Source organism: Danio aesculapii, chromosome 18 (assembly GCF_903798145.1).
Source record: "Danio aesculapii chromosome 18, fDanAes4.1, whole genome shotgun sequence".
NCBI lineage: Eukaryota > Metazoa > Chordata > Actinopteri > Cypriniformes > Danionidae > Danio > Danio aesculapii.
The window spans coordinates 28,219,539-28,237,434 of record NC_079452.1 but is presented as its reverse complement, the minus strand read 5'-3'; the positions used below and the strand labels follow the sequence as shown (position 1 = coordinate 28,237,434).

Below are 17,896 nucleotides of genomic sequence, written 5' to 3'. Positions count from 1 at the left end.
CGCGCGTGAACTTTGTAACGACATTGTGTGTGACTCATCGACTCGTTAACTCCACAACAAATACATCAAATAATCATTGAGAAGTTCTTATGTAGTATTTCTAGCAAACATTACGTGAGATCTGCTTCCTTCATGTCTGTCACTGTGCTGTTTATCTGACGCAGCAGGAGATTGAGGCACACTCTGACAGGCATGTGGAAACGGTGGGCGGGGAATACCAGCTCATTTGCATTAAAGGCACAGGCCACAAAAACAGCTACACTGTGTTCAGAGCAGAAAATTACAAACTTCTGTAAGGTATAATAAATAATCTGATGGCTGTTTTGAGCTGAAACTTTACAGACACATTCTGGAGACAAGAAAGGCGTCTCTTAAATCTTGAAAAAATCAGCCAATGAAATGTTTTTATTTTAAATTTGCGTCAATAAAATTTTGTGGGAAAATGTGCTCAAAACAAGATGATATATTATAAATAATGTCAAATAAAATAATTAATAATATAGTATAATAATAATTCTTATTGAATAATAATATTTATAAGAATATTTCTTATTCTGAGGTGAAATACAGTTCATACTGTGGCAATACCATGAATTTCATGTTCTGTGGTATTTACTGTAATTCAGACGTGTATGTTAATGATATAGCTACTGCTTTCAATAAGGGCTCATTAGTTAACCTTAATGCATTAACATTAACAATGAGCAATAGAGATTTGTCATGATATTTAGTCATTTTTGCTCACTTTTGTCAATGCAAAATTAAGTTAGATCATGTTAACCATTTGAAATGGTGGCTCAGTGGTTAGCATGTCGCCTCATACCAAGAAGGTCGCTGGTTTGAGTCCCAGCTGGGTCAGTTGGTATTTCTGTGTGGAGTTTGCATGTTCTCCCTGTGTTGGTTTCCTCCGGGTGCTCCGGATTCCCCCACAGCCCAAACACATGTGCTATAGCTGAACTGAATAAATTAAATTGGCCGTAGTGTATGAGTATGGGTGTTTCCCAGTACTGGGTTGCGGCTGGAAGGGCATGCACTGTGTGAAACATATGCTGGAATAGTTGGCGGTTCATTCCGCTGTGGCGACCCCTGATGAATAAAGCCGTAGGTAAAAAATATTCAAATCAACATCAGCCACGATTAATAAATACTTCAGAATTATTTACACTGTTACTTCTTGACATGTAATTAATGTTAATGAATGAGCCCTTATTGTAAAATGTCACTGTTATATTTTATATAAGAATACCAGATGTATTGTCTGAACTGGTGGCATTTGATGAATCCATCATCCAGTTTTTGTTGCTTCTGTGAAGTTCGTTTTTATCATGAAAGACTCTATTTGCCTATTCTAGACCCGAATAGCCTGATTACCGCGGTATGACGCATGGTAAATTAAATAAAATATGTCATTGCATTTAATCCAGAGTGGTTTGGAAATGTTTAAAAGGTCAGATCCATCGCATGATGTGATTAATTTGACAAACATTTACAATCAGGAGGACAAAACGACAATCTGGACTTTAAAAATAGATAGTTTTTGAATCACTGAAGTTTCCAGAACTATAATAAAACAATAAGCACCTTCATGCGTGAGCTCCTCATCATTCTGCAGATGTGCAACTGAAGAAATATGGTTTTTACAAAAATGAAAATGTTCATTATTTACTCACCCTGGTTTTGTTTCAATGCTGTGTGGATGTTCAATGGCCGTGAATGGTGACTAAAAATGACACAAAGGCATCCCAGAATAATCACATGTGAGACGTGGCAATTTTTAGGTGTTCTGCTAAGAGTGCGATAATGTTTGTTTTAATAATAATAATAATAATAATAATAATAATAATAATAATAATAATAATAATAATAATAAACAAATGAAACCACCAAAATTTAAAATCGTGAACCGGAAGTTGCTGAGACTTTTATTTCACAGCGTGCGGCGTGTCCTGGTCCTAACAACAAGCGAGGCGACAAGATTCCACCACCAAACGCGACTACACGACAGAAAGGTTTACATTTCAACAACTGCACTGACAATGAAACGGTAGGATATAATCTAATTATTACATATTTAACATAATTTAACTTATTTATTACATCTTAAACGTTAAATACACAGGCTGAGTGACTGACGTGGTTTAAGTGACAGTTGCAGTTCTTTCATTTTCAAACCTTCTGCTAGTTGTTTTAATACCTGAGGTGAACTCTCTGCTGCTGATATCAGTAGTATTGCAAGAAATGTCACATATAATAATATTTAAACTCACATTTGGTTGCATTTTATACTGAATAAAGCACATAATCTGTACCTGAGGTGATCGTTGCCATTGTAGAATATGCTTTTATTTTGCCGCGATGTAGCTGAACAAAGAAACCGTCTCTAAAATAGAAATGTTATGTGTTCACACGTGACACAAAGTTGTTTTAACATGGAAAATATAGCTTTTATCACATTTCTCAGCACCTTGTGTGTCAGTTGACATACTTCCAACTGAAAAGGAATATTGAGTAGGGGGCGGAGCTTTTTGCATTATTCACATGTAGCAAACTAACGGTAAGAGGGGCGTGGTTAAAGGTCCCATGAAATTAAAATATTTTTTTTAGATATAAGTGTTATTTGTTTTTAAGATATCTGTAAGCTAGCACGCATCAAAACAGTGACAAAGATATAAAACTGTTATAAACATGTAAAGCTTGTAGTTTGTCACTTCCTCCTAAATGGATCATGGTTTTGTTTACCTCATACTTCAGTTTCTCATCAAATCTTCTGACCAATCAAATGCTCTCTAGTATCTGACATGCCCCGCCCCCTTCGCATTCACTTTTCATTTGATGTGCCTGAGCTCAACCACTCTCACTGGCAGAGCTGTGGTAAAACAAAACGCTATTGGCTGTTTTTTTTTTAAGGGGAGGAGCTACACTATGTCCCACCCTCTCTTCATGTTTCAGTTGACGTTACGTCAAACATCGAATAAAAATGCACATTTCAAAGCACTTCACGTGACTGAACTGACGTCAATAGAGAAATACATTAAGGAAAGCTCAGACTTTGATTGAAGATGACCAAAACAAGCTATTTCAGTGGATTAACCTGCATGGATAATTGCTCACCAGATTAATGATGTGCGCAGCACTAGTAATATAAATGTTGTACATTTCACACAGACTTTAAAAACCTTCTAAAGTTACTTGTTTACAATTGGGTTTGTTAAAAAAAAATAAAAAACACCAAAATTTAATATAAAATTGATCATATTGGTGATGAGATTGTATTTTTAAAAAAGCACTAGAAACTGAGAGAAATTAATATAAATAAAAACGTGATTTAGAAATCCCAAAACATCATTTTTTTTCTTAGATTTTCTACTTGATTTGAATATCTCCATGTCAAACCTTCAGTGTATGGAGGACGAAACCTGCAAAAACAATAAATAAATGCATACGTAAATGTATAAATAAATTAGCTAATAAATCCATACATTTGTGCATAAATAAAATAATAAATAAATAAATATGCAAATAAATAAATATTTAAATAATGGTGCAGGCAGGTAAATAATGAAATAAATTATTAAATTAAAGTAGGAAAATGCTAAACTGAATGTTTATTTCCCCCCTTTCAAATGTTTATTTACTCTTGAACGTAGTTGCTTATTTACTTTTCCTCAGCTCAACATGCTAATGGAGGCTGTCTGTCAATCATCAGGAGGCGGTCTTTATGCCATCATTAGCTGATCGTTAGAAAAATTTTGCGTTTTATTTTTTTTGACTGCCTTCTGATGATTTATTTACTTATTTATTTATATATTTGCGCATTTATTTATTTGTTTTTGCAGGTTTCGTCCTCCATATCAGTGCAGAATCTGATTGCTGCGACGAACACAACAGATATGGGCCTATAGGTTACTGTATTTGTTGCAGAAAGTAATCTGCATTTCATTGCTTTTTATTTAACTTCCCTTGATTTCTCACTACATTTGATTAATTTCGCGTAATTCCCGCACTAACAGGCTCTCGTGAACGTGCATAGTTTAACAGATCAACGTCAGAATTTTTCATTAGATAGTCCTTTAGATTTCCATCTGCTTCTGTTTCTCCACCGAATGCTATTTTACACTGAAAACTGAGGATATGTAACGTTAGCATGTGTTGCTTCAGATCGTTCTGTGTTGTTTTTGTGTTTAATAAGTCTGCGATTAAATAAATGGTCATCATTATTTAATTCTTTATTCTCCTTATATGGATGCGCGGGGATATTTATCCATTTATTTACACTTCATAGTCCAAAAGACAGAGAACATACCTCACAAGAACAACACCAGTGTGAGTAAATGGTCATTTTCCATTGAGATGAACTGGTTTGCATGTAAAGACAAGTGTTTCCATGAGGTGATGATGATGAAACATCCCTGCCTGTATAAAAATGCAATGCCTCGCGTCATTTCTATTTACTCTGTCTTAATGTAACTTATGTCTGTCAAAAATGATTGTAAACTGATCTTAAATGATATTCTGATAAAGTTTTGGTCGTCTTCATTGCTGCTTATACCATCAGTAGCATTTTAGCAGACTGAGAAGCAGAGTATGGAAAAAATCTGTATGTTTGATTTGTACTCTACCTGACAAAAGCTTTGTTGATGAGCCCAGTTGGAAGAGCAACACATAATAAGTTGATCATTTAGAAAAGTGGCAGAAGGTAGATTTTTCTGATCTACTGAACTGCATCCCAATCATCACAAATACTGCAGAAGACCTACTGGAACCCACATGGACCCAAGATTTCTTACAGATATCAGTCAAGTTTGGTTAAGGAAAAATCATGGTTTGGGGTTACATTCAGTATTTACATTGCAAACAACAGGAGAGGGCAAATTCTTCAGGAGGCTAGCGCTCCTCATACTTCAGCCTCCACATCAAAGGTCCTGAAAGCAAAGAAGCTCGAGGTGCTCCAGGATTTTCCAGCCCAGTCACCAGACATGAACATTATTGAGCATGTCTGGGCTAAGTTGGAGGAGGCATTGAAGATGAATCCACATAATCTTGATGAACTCTGGGAGTCCTGCAAGAACGCTTTCTTTGCCATTCCAGATGACTTTATTAATCAGTGATTTGAGTCATTGTAGAGATGTATGGATGCAGTCCTCCAAGCTCATGATGGAGTCAGACACAATATTCATTCTGTTTCCACTGCAGCATGACCACATATTCTATACTGGACATTATTTCTGTTTAGTGACAAGACTTTTGTCTAAGCAAAGTCAGACCTTACTGTCCTAATGAAATCATTCAATAATCAAGGCATGATCATATTTTATTTTGGTCAAATAAACGTAATCTAGAGGCCTTTGCCTTTCATATAAGCCACTTCTGATACCAAATGATCAACTAGAAGTTTAAGTTAGTATTTGTTGTTCCTAAAACTTGAATAGACAGCAAGACCTTTGTCAGGTAGTGCAGGATATGCTTAAACATACTATAGTATACTATACTAGTGTTTTTGGACCATACTTAAGTACTTAGATTTATATGTTGTGGCGATTTTTATAGTTGTGGTAATACAGCAATATAAGTAAATGGCCTAATACTGTAGTATTTTTAATACTAATACTAGCATTACTACTACTACCTAATACTGTAGTAACTAATACTACTACTTCTACCTAATACTGTAGTAACTAATACTACTACTACTACTACTACCTAATACTGTAGTAACTAATACTACTACTACTACTACTACTACCTAATACTGTAGTAAATGGCCTAATACTGTAGTATTTTTAATACTAATACTAGTATTACTACTACTACCTAATACTGTAGTAACTAATACTACTACTTCTACCTAATACTGTAGTAACTAATACTACTACTACTACTACTACCCAATACTGTAGTAAATGGCCTAATACTGTAGTATTTTTAATACTAATACTAGTATTACTACTACTACCTAATACTGTAGTAACTAATACTACTACTACTACCTAATACTGTAGTAACTAATACTACTACTACTACCTAATACTGTAGTAAATGGCCTAATACTGTAGTATTTTAATACTAATACTAGTATTACTACTACTACCTAATACTGTAGTAACTAATACTACTACTACTACCTAATACTGTAGTAAATGGCCTAATACTGTAGTATTTTTAATACTAATACTAGTTTTACTACTACTACCTAATACTGTAGTAAATGGCCTAATACTGTAGTAAATGGCCTAATACTGTAGTATTTTTTGGGCGATTTTTCTGGTTGTGGTAATACAGCAATATAAGTAAATGGCCTAATACTGTAGTTTTATAACTATAGGGTAAACTATCAGTTTACTGTAGTAAAAACAAAAGTATACTACAGTATTTATTAGTTAACTATAGTTAATACTACAGTATGCTTTAACATTCATTAGCAACATCTTGTAAATACTAATATAATATTAAAAACATGGTTAAAAACACTAGTATTTATTATGTGTCTTATTTTGACAGTATTTTTAATGTGATGGGTAAGAACAACACAAAAATGAAAGTGGTAATCTATGTTTAATTTATGATCCACATAAGAAATGCTGCACTTATTTTTGACAGTAATATTTATTATAAAATGTTTATGTTAACATGGTGCCTTTACATAAAATAATGGCGGTAGTATTTGAAGGGGTAGTTCACACAAAAATAAACTGTACTCTCTATTTACTCTCCTTCAAGTGGTTATAAACATTTGAGTTTCTTCTGTTGAACGTTAAAAGAAGATATTTTGAGGAATGCTGAAAACCAGCAACCATTGACTTCTGTAGTAGGAAAAACAAATACTGTGGAAGTCGCTGGTGACAGGTTTCCAACATTCTTCAAAATATCTTCTTTTGTGTTCAACAGAAGAAAGAAACTGAAACAGGATTGAAGAGTGGCTTTTGGGTGAACTGTCCCTTTATTTGTTCATACATTTAATTAGCACACAAACACAAGAAAACAATTCAGTGTTCAGGTTAGATTCTGATCTTACAGTTAGTCAGAATAAAGGACATTTGGTGCAATTAAAGGCTGTGAATTAACTAATTAAGAACAGATCAAATCTACAAATCTTTTCAAAAATTGATCACTTGTGGATGTTTAGTGTTTATTCTAGCATCTTCTTTTAATCAGCTACTGGGAGAATTTCTATGAAACACAATGAGGCTTCCGCTAAAATAAATAAATAAAAATCAATGTCCTTAATGTAATAGTTGTTTGTCTTAAAATCCTGTCAGGAATATTTAGAGCAACAATAATGATGTATTAAAAGACTCGATTTTAGCCACAAAATACTGTCATTTGAAATCATATGTTGATTTTATTCTTCAGATCACTAAGTTTAACTCACTTGTCAGTTTTTAATAATGATATAAAAAATCTCTGATTAATAGTACAGGTCAACGTTTACTTTTTACATTAAACGGTGAAGAAAAACATCAGTCTGACATTTGTCCAACAAAAAAAAGTAATTTGAAACATTTAGCATGCTTTCTATGCATATAAAATCACTTTTGTAAATTGGTGTTGACAAGAAAATGCTGAATCTCATTCACATGTTTAACCATGATGCATCAACACCACCATCTTAAAACTGACTTAAATATTGTTTCATTGCTTTCCTTAATGTGAAATATGAGCTGATGATGTTCTTGACAGACTTCACCTTTAAGCATTAATATACAGTTGAAGTCATAATTATTAGCCCCCCTCCCCCATATATTTTCCACATATATATATTTCTGATTAATACATTTCTAATCATAATAGTTTTAATAACTCATTTCTTTTCTCTTTACCATGATGACAGTAAATATTATTTGACTAGATATTTTACAAGACACTTCTATACAGCTTAAAGTGACATTAAAAGGCTTAACTAGGTTAATTAGGGTAAAGTTAGGGTAATTAGGCAAGTCATTGTATAACAGTGGTTTGTTCTGCACACAATTCAAAACAAATATAGATTAAGGAGGCTAATAATATTGACCTTAAAATGTTTATTAAAAACTACTTTTTTTCTAGCCGAAATAGAGCAAATAAGACTTTTTCCAGAAGAAAAACTATAATAGAAAATACTGTGAAAAATTCCATGCGCTGTTAAACATCATTTGGGAAATATTTAAAAAAGAAAAATAAGTTTACAGGAGGGCGAATCATTTTGACTTCAGCTGTAGATGCATTTTTAGATCAATTTTTAAATAAGGCCATTCATTTTTATCATTCTTATTTCTGCTTCTCAAAGTACACTTGATATAATCTGTATTAAGGTTATGACTGGTGGAAATGAGCTTATGGCTAAAGATGAATGCTGATCATGTACTGTTAAAAAACAGTTACTCATATTCTAAATAATAATAATAATGATTATATTAAGGCCTGCAGTGCAACAACTACAATTTTTAAAAACAGTTTAAATCACAACATTCTAAAATAGAACACAAACCAACATTTAAACCGTTATAAAAGTTCTTTTTTGCCGCCATTATAAAGAATCAATCAAATACTCTCCAGAAGTCGTGCACATATTAGCCCCTTTCACACAGTGACACCAGTAAATATCTGGAAAATTACCGGAACAACTTTACTGGTAAACTCAAAAATGCACTATTCACACAGGCAAGGACGTTCCAGATTTTTTTCTGGTAAAGACCATTCACACATTCATTCCAAAATAGTGGTAAATTCTGAGATTATTATTCAGAAATGAGCTCTAAACTGCTGCGCTTGAATTTGCAAACATAAAGGGTTGATGGTTTCACTTTTATTTAAAACTTTAGCATTAATGTAGCTGCTTTTGTCCAAGAAACAGACCAAATAACTAGCGAAAAAAATAAATAAAATAAAATAATTCGCTACCATCCGAAGGCAGAAGCGCTAATCGCAGCTAAAATAAACAGCCAAATGCTGTTACAAATGCTGATGATATGAAGGAACTCTTTCTCAAGTACACGCGCCTCACGCAGACTGTGCAGATAAACTCAAAGCAGTTTAATCGCAAGCATTTTATCGATAATTTTTTCCACAGTTGACACTAAGGAGAAACAGAAACGTGAAGCTGCGGTCACACTGGACTTTTCTCCCCATAGACTTTTCTATATAACACACGCGAATGCGTCCAACCGGAAATGCAAGCTCATGCGACAAGTTTTGCAGTTCGCTGTATTGCAAAGTTCAAGCTTGGGGAACTCTGATCTGCGAAATCGCATCATGTGAATGCGTAAGACCAATCGAAGGTCAAAACATGACTTCTCTGTACAGAAATTTTAATTATGGAGCAGTCGCTCACTTTTTTTAAATGTCTAATATTCTTGTTTAATCCCGCCCCTTTTCGCATGCTGAAACTGGAGTGTGACCGTGGCATTACCTGACTAACAAGCAGCAGCTAAATGTGTCTGGAGAAAGATTGAAAGGCGTTTATTTTCATAAACAGTGAATGTTCTGATTGGTTGGTGTTACGGTTATTTAAGATGGAAACGCTAGGGTTACAGCAACATTTAAAATGTATGACCCTTTTTGTTAATGGTGGTGGCTAGGCTTGTGCCGGTATTCCGTAATGCGATAAATCACGGTAATGAATATGCACGATATTGTTATCGCGGGCACTTCAAAATACCGTGAAAAATAATAGATCCGAATTTATATTCTTAGGACGCGCCTTAGCTTATTTTCCATCAACCGCTTGAAGAAACACTGCGTATATGCTGCGCAGAACTGATGCGCACTCTGATGTAAACAATCCCCACATGTAGAAGCACTGTGTGCACACAGCGCGCGCCGCTGCTGCCACCGCACTATAATCCTCAAACGAAGAAGAAGCATGGCGGAAGGAGGAACGCTGCCGACAATTTATCCCCCTTCAGCTTATTTTCCATCAACCGCTTGAAGAAACACTGCGTATATGCTGCGCAGAACTGATGCGCACTCTGATGTAAACAATCCCCACATGTAGAAGCCCTGTGTGCACACAGTGCGCGCCGCCGCTGCCACCGCTCTCTAATCCTCACACGAAGAAGAAGCATGGCGGAAGGAGGAACGCTGCCGACAATTTTTCCCCCTTCAAAAAAAAAGTCAGAGGTTTGGAAATATTTTGGGTTCCAAAAAAATGCAGAGGCATTGCTGATCGAAGACGGTTTCCCTTTGCACATTAACTTTCATATAATTGCTCAAGTTTACTTTTATATTGTGTATTGTTTTATTTATATTTAAATGTTTAAAGTACCTTTAGTTAATTAAAAAGTTATTAAAGTTACTAAGTTGACGAAACTGAAGTTTTTTGTGTTTTTTTACCTGTTTCTCTAGTAAAATTACAATATCGTGATAATACCGTATACCGTGATAAAAGCTCAATCAATTAATCGCAGCATGAAAATGTGATACCGGCACATGCCTAGTGGTGGCAATGGAGCAGACAAACAACCAAATAGACTAGACATCTCACGTCAGCCCTTTCTAAATGTGAACCCGATTTTTCCAGCAATTTTCCTTCTGCGTTCACACAGAGCAGCATTCTGGCAAATTATCTGTAATGTAACTTCTCTTATCGGAAAATTGCTGCAACGAATTTACTGATATTTTCTAAAAGGGCCCATACACACATGATCCCTATACGGAAAATTGCTGGAACGAATTTACCGATATTTCCAAAAAACGGAGTCAACACATGATTTCTTACTGGAAAATTGGCAGTAATTTTCCAGAAAAGTCTGCATGTGTGAAAGGGGCGATTGTTTTCTTAGTGCATTTACACATAAATAACCCAAACGCTGCTTGTTTAGAGCAGTTGGGGATGCAGAGAAGCCATTCCAGTTTATATTCGACTCACAAAACGTAATAAACGGTACCTAAAATGTGCATCTGGACACATAAAACACATATTCTGGAGAAACTGATGAATCCGCGCGCATGTGTGTGTTCAGAGGTAGTCGTCCTCAGAGGAAGAGTCTTCATCCGGGTACATTGAGCTCTGTGTGCTGGCAGAGGGAGTTCTGCTCATTCGCCAGAGTTGCGCCGCGAAGGCCCGCCCCCAGCTGCAGGGCTGGCCAATGGGACGCAGCAGACGCACCAGCTCCACCGCCTCCAGCCAATCAAACGTTCACTTGCTGCTGCCGCCGCGTGAGTTTCGCTGTTTGCTCATGGTGGTTAGCATCTGGCTAATGTAGGATGTCAACAGGTCGTCCATTTTATAGCCCTGTTGGAGGAAAAACAGAAAATAAGTGTGCAAACTAGGGATGCATGATATATCGGCGACCATATAGTTATCGGCCGATAAATGCTATTTTTAAGATTATCGTTATCAATCCGATGTCTAAATTAGGCTGATATGTTTAAGCCGATAAATTAGGTATTGTACAGAACTGCCTGCCTCATGCATGCGTGGACGGAACTTGTTCAGTGCACTATAATGGAGCTCTCCTCACATTGTTTATTCTTTCAAAGTCCGTCCTTTCTTCATGTGGTGTTGCTGTGCATTATTAACTCAGTAAGTAACCATGTTCCGTATCATTGTAGATATGTTTGATTGAGTGTCATTGTGCTTTAAATCGCCTCAGGAAAAATATTACATGTGTAAACATAACAGTAGAGATGCACACGTGCTAAACAACCAGTTGGGTTTGTTTGTAATCTAATATGATTATTTGTTATCATCAACACGTTGCTTGCCATGTGTTGTTGATGTAAAATTGTATTCAGTTTTATCGGAATATTCATATTGATTAATAATGTGCACAGACACACACACACTGATCTGACAGCCTTCACCGCAACACAGGGGAAGAGGAGCGCCAGTCATAGGGGCTCTCAACTCGCCGCACATTCTGTCTTTATATTATGCTCTGTGTTTGTCTGTAAAGTCATCTGCTCAACGCTCAGGTGTTTTATCAAAACATCTGACTCCGAGGGCAAATCTGCACCCGCAGTTGAGTGAAACTCACAGCAGTTTATCATAAACTTTTCATCGATCATTTTTCCCACAATTGACAGCAAGAACGAACACAGAAGCGTTGTCTGATTGACAAGCAGCAGCTACATGTTCAAAAGAATCTAAAACACCAAATAGGATGAATCTATGCCGCACTAAAGTAACACTATCTGTATTTAGCTGTTTGGTTGTACGGTGGCTCTGAACTGTCTAAACAGCTCTAAAAAAGGCTATTTTGGACATTACATATTTGTACATATGTACATTACTGCAACACGTTTTATTCAAGAACATTTGAGCTGGTTTCAGCCCATAGCTCTTTAATTTTTATTTTATTTAAAATATATTTAACTTGCTTGTTGATTAAATCCCCTTTTGTTATTTAACCTATTATTTTTATGCAACAGTCAAGTTCCATGTTAATTTGCTATGAAGAAAAGAAAATGATTTATTTTTTGCACCCTGATTTTGCCTGCTGAAATCATGAATATAGGTCTATATGATCACCTTGCAATTCTAAAATGATAGCTTTTTTGCTTTGAGCATAGACTATTCAGTTCAGAAGAGCAGTTGTATAAAAGCTGTATAAGAGCTGTATAAAAATAAAACATTTTTAAATATTTAGAATTACTGGCCTATATATATATATATATATATATATATATATATATATCGGCTATTGGCCTCGAAGTCTAAAGGGTTATCGGTATCGGCCAAAAAATCCATATCGGTGCATCCCTAATGCATATGTGTAGCGATGGTTTGTTACTCGAAGCTTTCTAAATCAGAGCTCAATGAGGACCTCTGCTGGCAAAGCACTGTTGCAAAAATGTTCACAAGCGACCTTGTTCGCAAGCGACACATTCCTGAATTAACACAATAGCAATATAAACAAACTACCCAATTACTCTACATTTTTTTTTTTTTTTTAACATATGAGGCATGTAACATTACAATACCAACCACAATTTACTGTAGTAAATCAGCACAGTAATAGCAGCTGTCATCCTGGCGCAGCTCCTGCAGAAGTTGGTAAAACTCACCAAGCTGGGTGCAACTGAAGGATCTGATGGACGTAAAAACGGCACTGAACGAATCCACACCGTTTTTCAGCCTTTCATATCACAGCTAACCTCTCTACAAAATCCAAGTCAGCCATTTTGCCATGCAACAAGTGACTTTGCGTGAATTTCACACGCAAATGAAGCAAACTGCACGCACAAATGTATCGAGTAAACTCTTGAAAATGTTCACGCATCTAATTATGCATGAATAGCATGATTTACGCTGGGTGAGTTTGGCTTATCTGCACTGCACTTGCCAGCTGGCCTCTGTTATACACTATACTTCAGTATGCTGTAGCGCTCATTAACAAATAGTTGTAAATCCTATATTATATACAGTAATGCACTTTAGGGAGGTTCAAAAACTCTAATACTCACTTTAAACAACTATTGTGTTTTAGTTGAATTACTGGTGCTTGGGACCGGTGCAGTGTTTGAAACAGTACAAACATATGTAATCGACGCCTTTAAACCTCTGAATCAAAGTTCAAAGCGTTCATGTGGGTATAGGCAAAAATGAAGCTTCGGATGTCACTGACCTCATGATTATGGCAAAAAGAATTAAGCTCCGGTACTCCCCTTCACTGTGAGATGTATTGAGGTTTTTGATACATGCTTCTAAGCCTCAGTGCTCAGCATCACTTCACTAGAAATGTGTATGTTGTTGTGTGTCGGTCTCACCAGTGAGGTCTCACACAGGAGTTTGCTGCCCTGAACCAGGTTGCCGATTGTGATGTGGAAGTACGTGTTGCCGCTGCTCCAGTTGGAGATTTTGGTGAAGGGATAAGTGGTTAAAATGTCCTGCAGAGAAAACAATGATATCAATTAATAATAAATAAAATGACTAAGGATGCTTTCACACCTAGACTTTTGTTCCAGAACCTGGTGCATTTCCCCAGTTAGCGCGGTTCGTTTGGCATATGTGAATGCAGCAATCCCGCTTGGATCCGCACCAAAACAATCGGTCCGAGATTGCCTGAATGAGGTGGTCTCTGCTCGATTGAAACAAACTGCAGCGGATCGATTGTAGAGAGAAAGCAAAACTCTCTGAGCCAGGCTATATCACAGTGTATTATGGATATGTAATAGGCATATATATATATATATATATATATATATATATATATATATATATATATACGGCTATATGAAGAGAGAATTATGAGTAGAGCGGGACGTCATTCCTATCAGTAAATGTGTGTTTCATGTCAAATACGAAAGTGAAAGCATGCTGAACTATTAACGAGAGCTGTTTATCTGTTAGGAAAACTGACCGAACAGCAGTCTTGGTTTATCAGGTATTTCCCTCTATAATGTAAAGTCTATAATGCATAATTCTATCCAACGGCTCTGTGTGAGAAAGACTGACCTCTGATTTATACTTACTGATGATGTCTGTGGGTGTCACCATTCAAAATTAAAGCACAGCTTTTCACTTATAATGTCTTATTGCTCATTGCCATAAATTAAAATAAAGACGCATGACAGCTGAGCGGGACTCTAGGGAAAATAAACCCTATAACTCTGACCAATGAGAGGAGAGTTTACGCGCACGTGACTTGTTTTAGCTATTTTGGTCCGTTTAGAAACTTTGCTGTGTGAAAGCGAACCGCACCAAGAACAAAGAGCAACACTAATAATTTGAATCCCTGTTTCAGAACAAAACAATTGATCTACAGGTGTGAAAGCACCCTCAAATAAACTGAAAATATAATACAAATTAATTAATAAACATACATCATAATATCCATCAAAATATATTATAAATAGTAACAAAAATCTAAATATATTACACAACAAATTGACTGACAAAATACAATGAAATAGTATCTTGATGCTAAAATAATACAGATTTTAAAATAATACTATAATTTTAAGTTTTTAAATAAAGTTAACATCTGCATGTGGGAAATGAGTATAAAATTAAAATGAGTGTTCAAACCATAGACTGTAAAATATATGGACGGAGTATCCGTGATGTCACCCATAGGTTTCTGAACACTGCAAAAGAAGCTACAAGTAGGCGCGGCCAACCGTCGCCATTTTGTTCGCGCGTCATCGCACCCACGGCGGGATACCAAACAAGGGCAAAGAGGCGGAGAGTGAGCGGAGCTACAGACACCTGCTGGCACTTTGCTTAGACCTGGCAGACAGACTTTACTTTGGGAGAAACGCTTGATACTTTATTACCTGCGACTCGTTTGTGTTCTGATCACATGTGCTTGGCTGTTCACTATATTAATAAAGTGTTTAGACTTTTAAAAACACTGTAGTGATACAGTGAGCCACTAAGCATTGCTCTTATGATGTTTTTCTACAGGAGGAAAACGCGAATTACTTCCAAACACTTCAGATATAGTGTGTGTTAGTAAATGCAAGACTATTGATGAAATCCAGCATAACACTGTATGATAACGCTTCAGATGACTGTTCTAGAGCCTACAGCTAATCAATCTGTCACATTCTGGAGTGCTTTACGGGTCTAAAGAAAAATATTAATGATAAATGATCTTAAATAAAACAAATACATTTATAGAGATGGTGTATAAGTATATAACTTTACTTACATGGGAAACGGAGGCCACGTGAATGGTTTGTGAGCACAATTAAATGCACACAGCATCCCATATCATCTGATAATTGTAAGAAATAAGTCCAAAAGGCAGCTGACTGTGTAAAGCCACATAAAACAACACAAAAATACGATGAATATGCCGAGATCAGTGGCTAATCTGCCGGATTCAGCTGAGGTGAAGTGACGGCGACCAGCGAGACCTAGCTGTCACTCAAGTGGCCACGCCCTTAATTATGCAAACTTAATATAACCTAATATAAAGGAAATGGATGAGTTATAAAAAAATTCACCCCCCTCACAGTTGTCATGGAGGGTAATAATAGCTATATGAATCAAAATCGTTCTTTGTACCAGGCTGTAAACACCTTTTTTCTGCTGTAAAGTTGGCCATTCTAACAGTGGGCTCAATTGCAATTTGCTCTATTATGGAGCCAGGACTAGCGGAATTTTGATGAATTGCAGTTTCAGTTACTTCCGTATTGGCCTCCCGAGGGAAAGCGGGAGGTTGCCGCTTGGTTCAAATGTGTCATTCAGCACTCAAATTACAAATAAACACTTATTGTATTTTAAAATCACACTGGAATATAAATCAGAGCACGCTTAGACGCACAGAAACTGGACTTGAAAGAGTGAGAGCAAATGAAAAGACAGAAGCACACCTTGTTTTTGGGGTCGATCAGACTGACTCCATATTTGTTGATGGCGATCAGCAGGATCTCAGGGAAGTGCGGCTCTGTGGTTTGCTGTAATGAGAGTACAGAAAACGATTATTAAAATCTGGAGCCTATAATAAAAACACACCGAGCAGAAAAACAGCAAGTCAATATAGCAGACTTACTTTTACTTCAAAGAAGGCCGAACCAAACGTGGGCCATTTGAAAATGATCTTCAGAAACATCAGCTTGGCTTCTTCTCTTGATTTCCCAGCATGCCTGTTAAAGTACGCCACAATCGACTGCAAAAAAAAAACACAGGGCAAATTGGACTGGCTGTGAAAATGATGTATATTATTTACCGTACTCACTGCTCAGCGTAAATGTGTATACCCCTTTAGAAAATTAATATCTAATAATATTCTCAGTGAATATAGCCAATGATTGTTGATGCATTTAGACAAATGAGTTCTGTGATACAGTTATATCCATTAAAATAAGAGTTGAGCCAATGAGTTTAGGTCAACTTTAAAAAAAAACTGTTATTGTAAGGAAGATAACTAAACCACTTTGGTTAATAAAGGTTTGTTAAATGCTTTATTGAGATAGATTGCTGGTGTTTAGATAGGTTTGGCCTTATTAGGTAGCTTTACATGGACATAGTGTAACGGCCACTTAATGTTTGATGTGCATTGGGATATTTAAGACGACTTCTATGGTTGTTTTAACTTTCGCATGCGAGTTCTGTTCTCATCCAGCGAGCTCTGAGAACAAGCGTGTGATGGTCATTCTACTGCTGTACAATTCTTTAGTTACAATAATGTCATTTTTATTTTGTAATGGATGTTTGAGTGGTTTTTTCATTTCCTTTTGTCTGTTCGTTGTTGTTGACTGGCATGTGTGTAGTCGACAACACTTGGGAGAAACGCATAAAGGCTAGTGGGAAGAGTGAAAGAGTTGATCTCTTTTTCTCTAAAGTTTAACGATGAGACACCTGGCACCCATCACAATAGAAAGATTAAAATAAGTTAAGACCTACAAGACAATATTTCAGTCCATTTAAGACCTTTTAAGTTTGTTTTTAAGATTTTTAAGACCCCGCAGACACCCTGTTATTACATCTGAAAAAGTCTTCAATTTCCAAAGCATAATTTCAGGCCTAAAAAGTCTTAAATTCACTGAAATACTGTGTTGTATGTCTTAAATTTTCCTACGTCCAAGTAAAGCTACCCTACCGGGCCAATACCGAGTTTATTTCAAAGAGATACCAGCGTTAGACATTTTTACAGCAAATTCTCCAAATTAAATTCATAAGCAGGGAAAGAAAACTAAAGCAGCACATCACTTTACATGATCTTCCGTTAAAACAAAAACTATTTACAGAAGTAACTGGGCCATTAGGTAAAAATCCTTCATGTTTAGCCCTGTGTGAGTCTAAAATTACATTCATAATGCTCTTAAAAGGGTCTTAAAAAGTCTTACATTTGACAAACCTGCAGAAACCTTGTATTACAATTAGGCATGGGCCGGTATAAGATTCTGATGGTATGATAACCTTGGATAAAAGGTATTTCACGGTATTGTGATTACTGCTGTAAAATATATTCTTGTTAAAAGTCTGGGTAAAAAAACAAGCTTTTTCCCCTTTGAACACAATATATTA

General features: G+C 36.0%; 2 protein-coding genes across 2 annotated transcripts in view; one reads left to right on the top strand and one right to left on the bottom strand.

Annotated features, from left to right (window-relative positions):
* Positions 1-1,586, top strand: part of gdpd4a (glycerophosphodiester phosphodiesterase domain containing 4a) — a gene marked incomplete at its 5' end in the record, with an annotated part of 42,779 nt that extends 41,193 nt beyond the window's left edge. Inside the window, one exon of the mRNA XM_056478014.1 lies at positions 1-1,586. This exon is cut by the window's left edge and continues 1,876 nt beyond it.
* A 4,968-nt stretch (positions 1,587-6,554) lies between these two features.
* myo7aa (myosin VIIAa) overlaps positions 6,555-17,896 on the bottom strand; it is a 90,024-nt gene continuing 78,682 nt past the window's right edge. Inside the window, exons 44-47 of the mRNA XM_056478618.1 lie at positions 16,419-16,535; positions 16,240-16,323; positions 13,687-13,806; positions 6,555-11,209 (exon numbers count right to left, since the gene is read on the bottom strand). Of these exons, the coding sequence (XP_056334593.1) occupies positions 11,114-11,209; positions 13,687-13,806; positions 16,240-16,323; positions 16,419-16,535 (417 nt within the window). The 3' untranslated portion in view covers positions 6,555-11,113. The remainder of the gene's footprint in view (positions 11,210-13,686; positions 13,807-16,239; positions 16,324-16,418; positions 16,536-17,896) is intronic.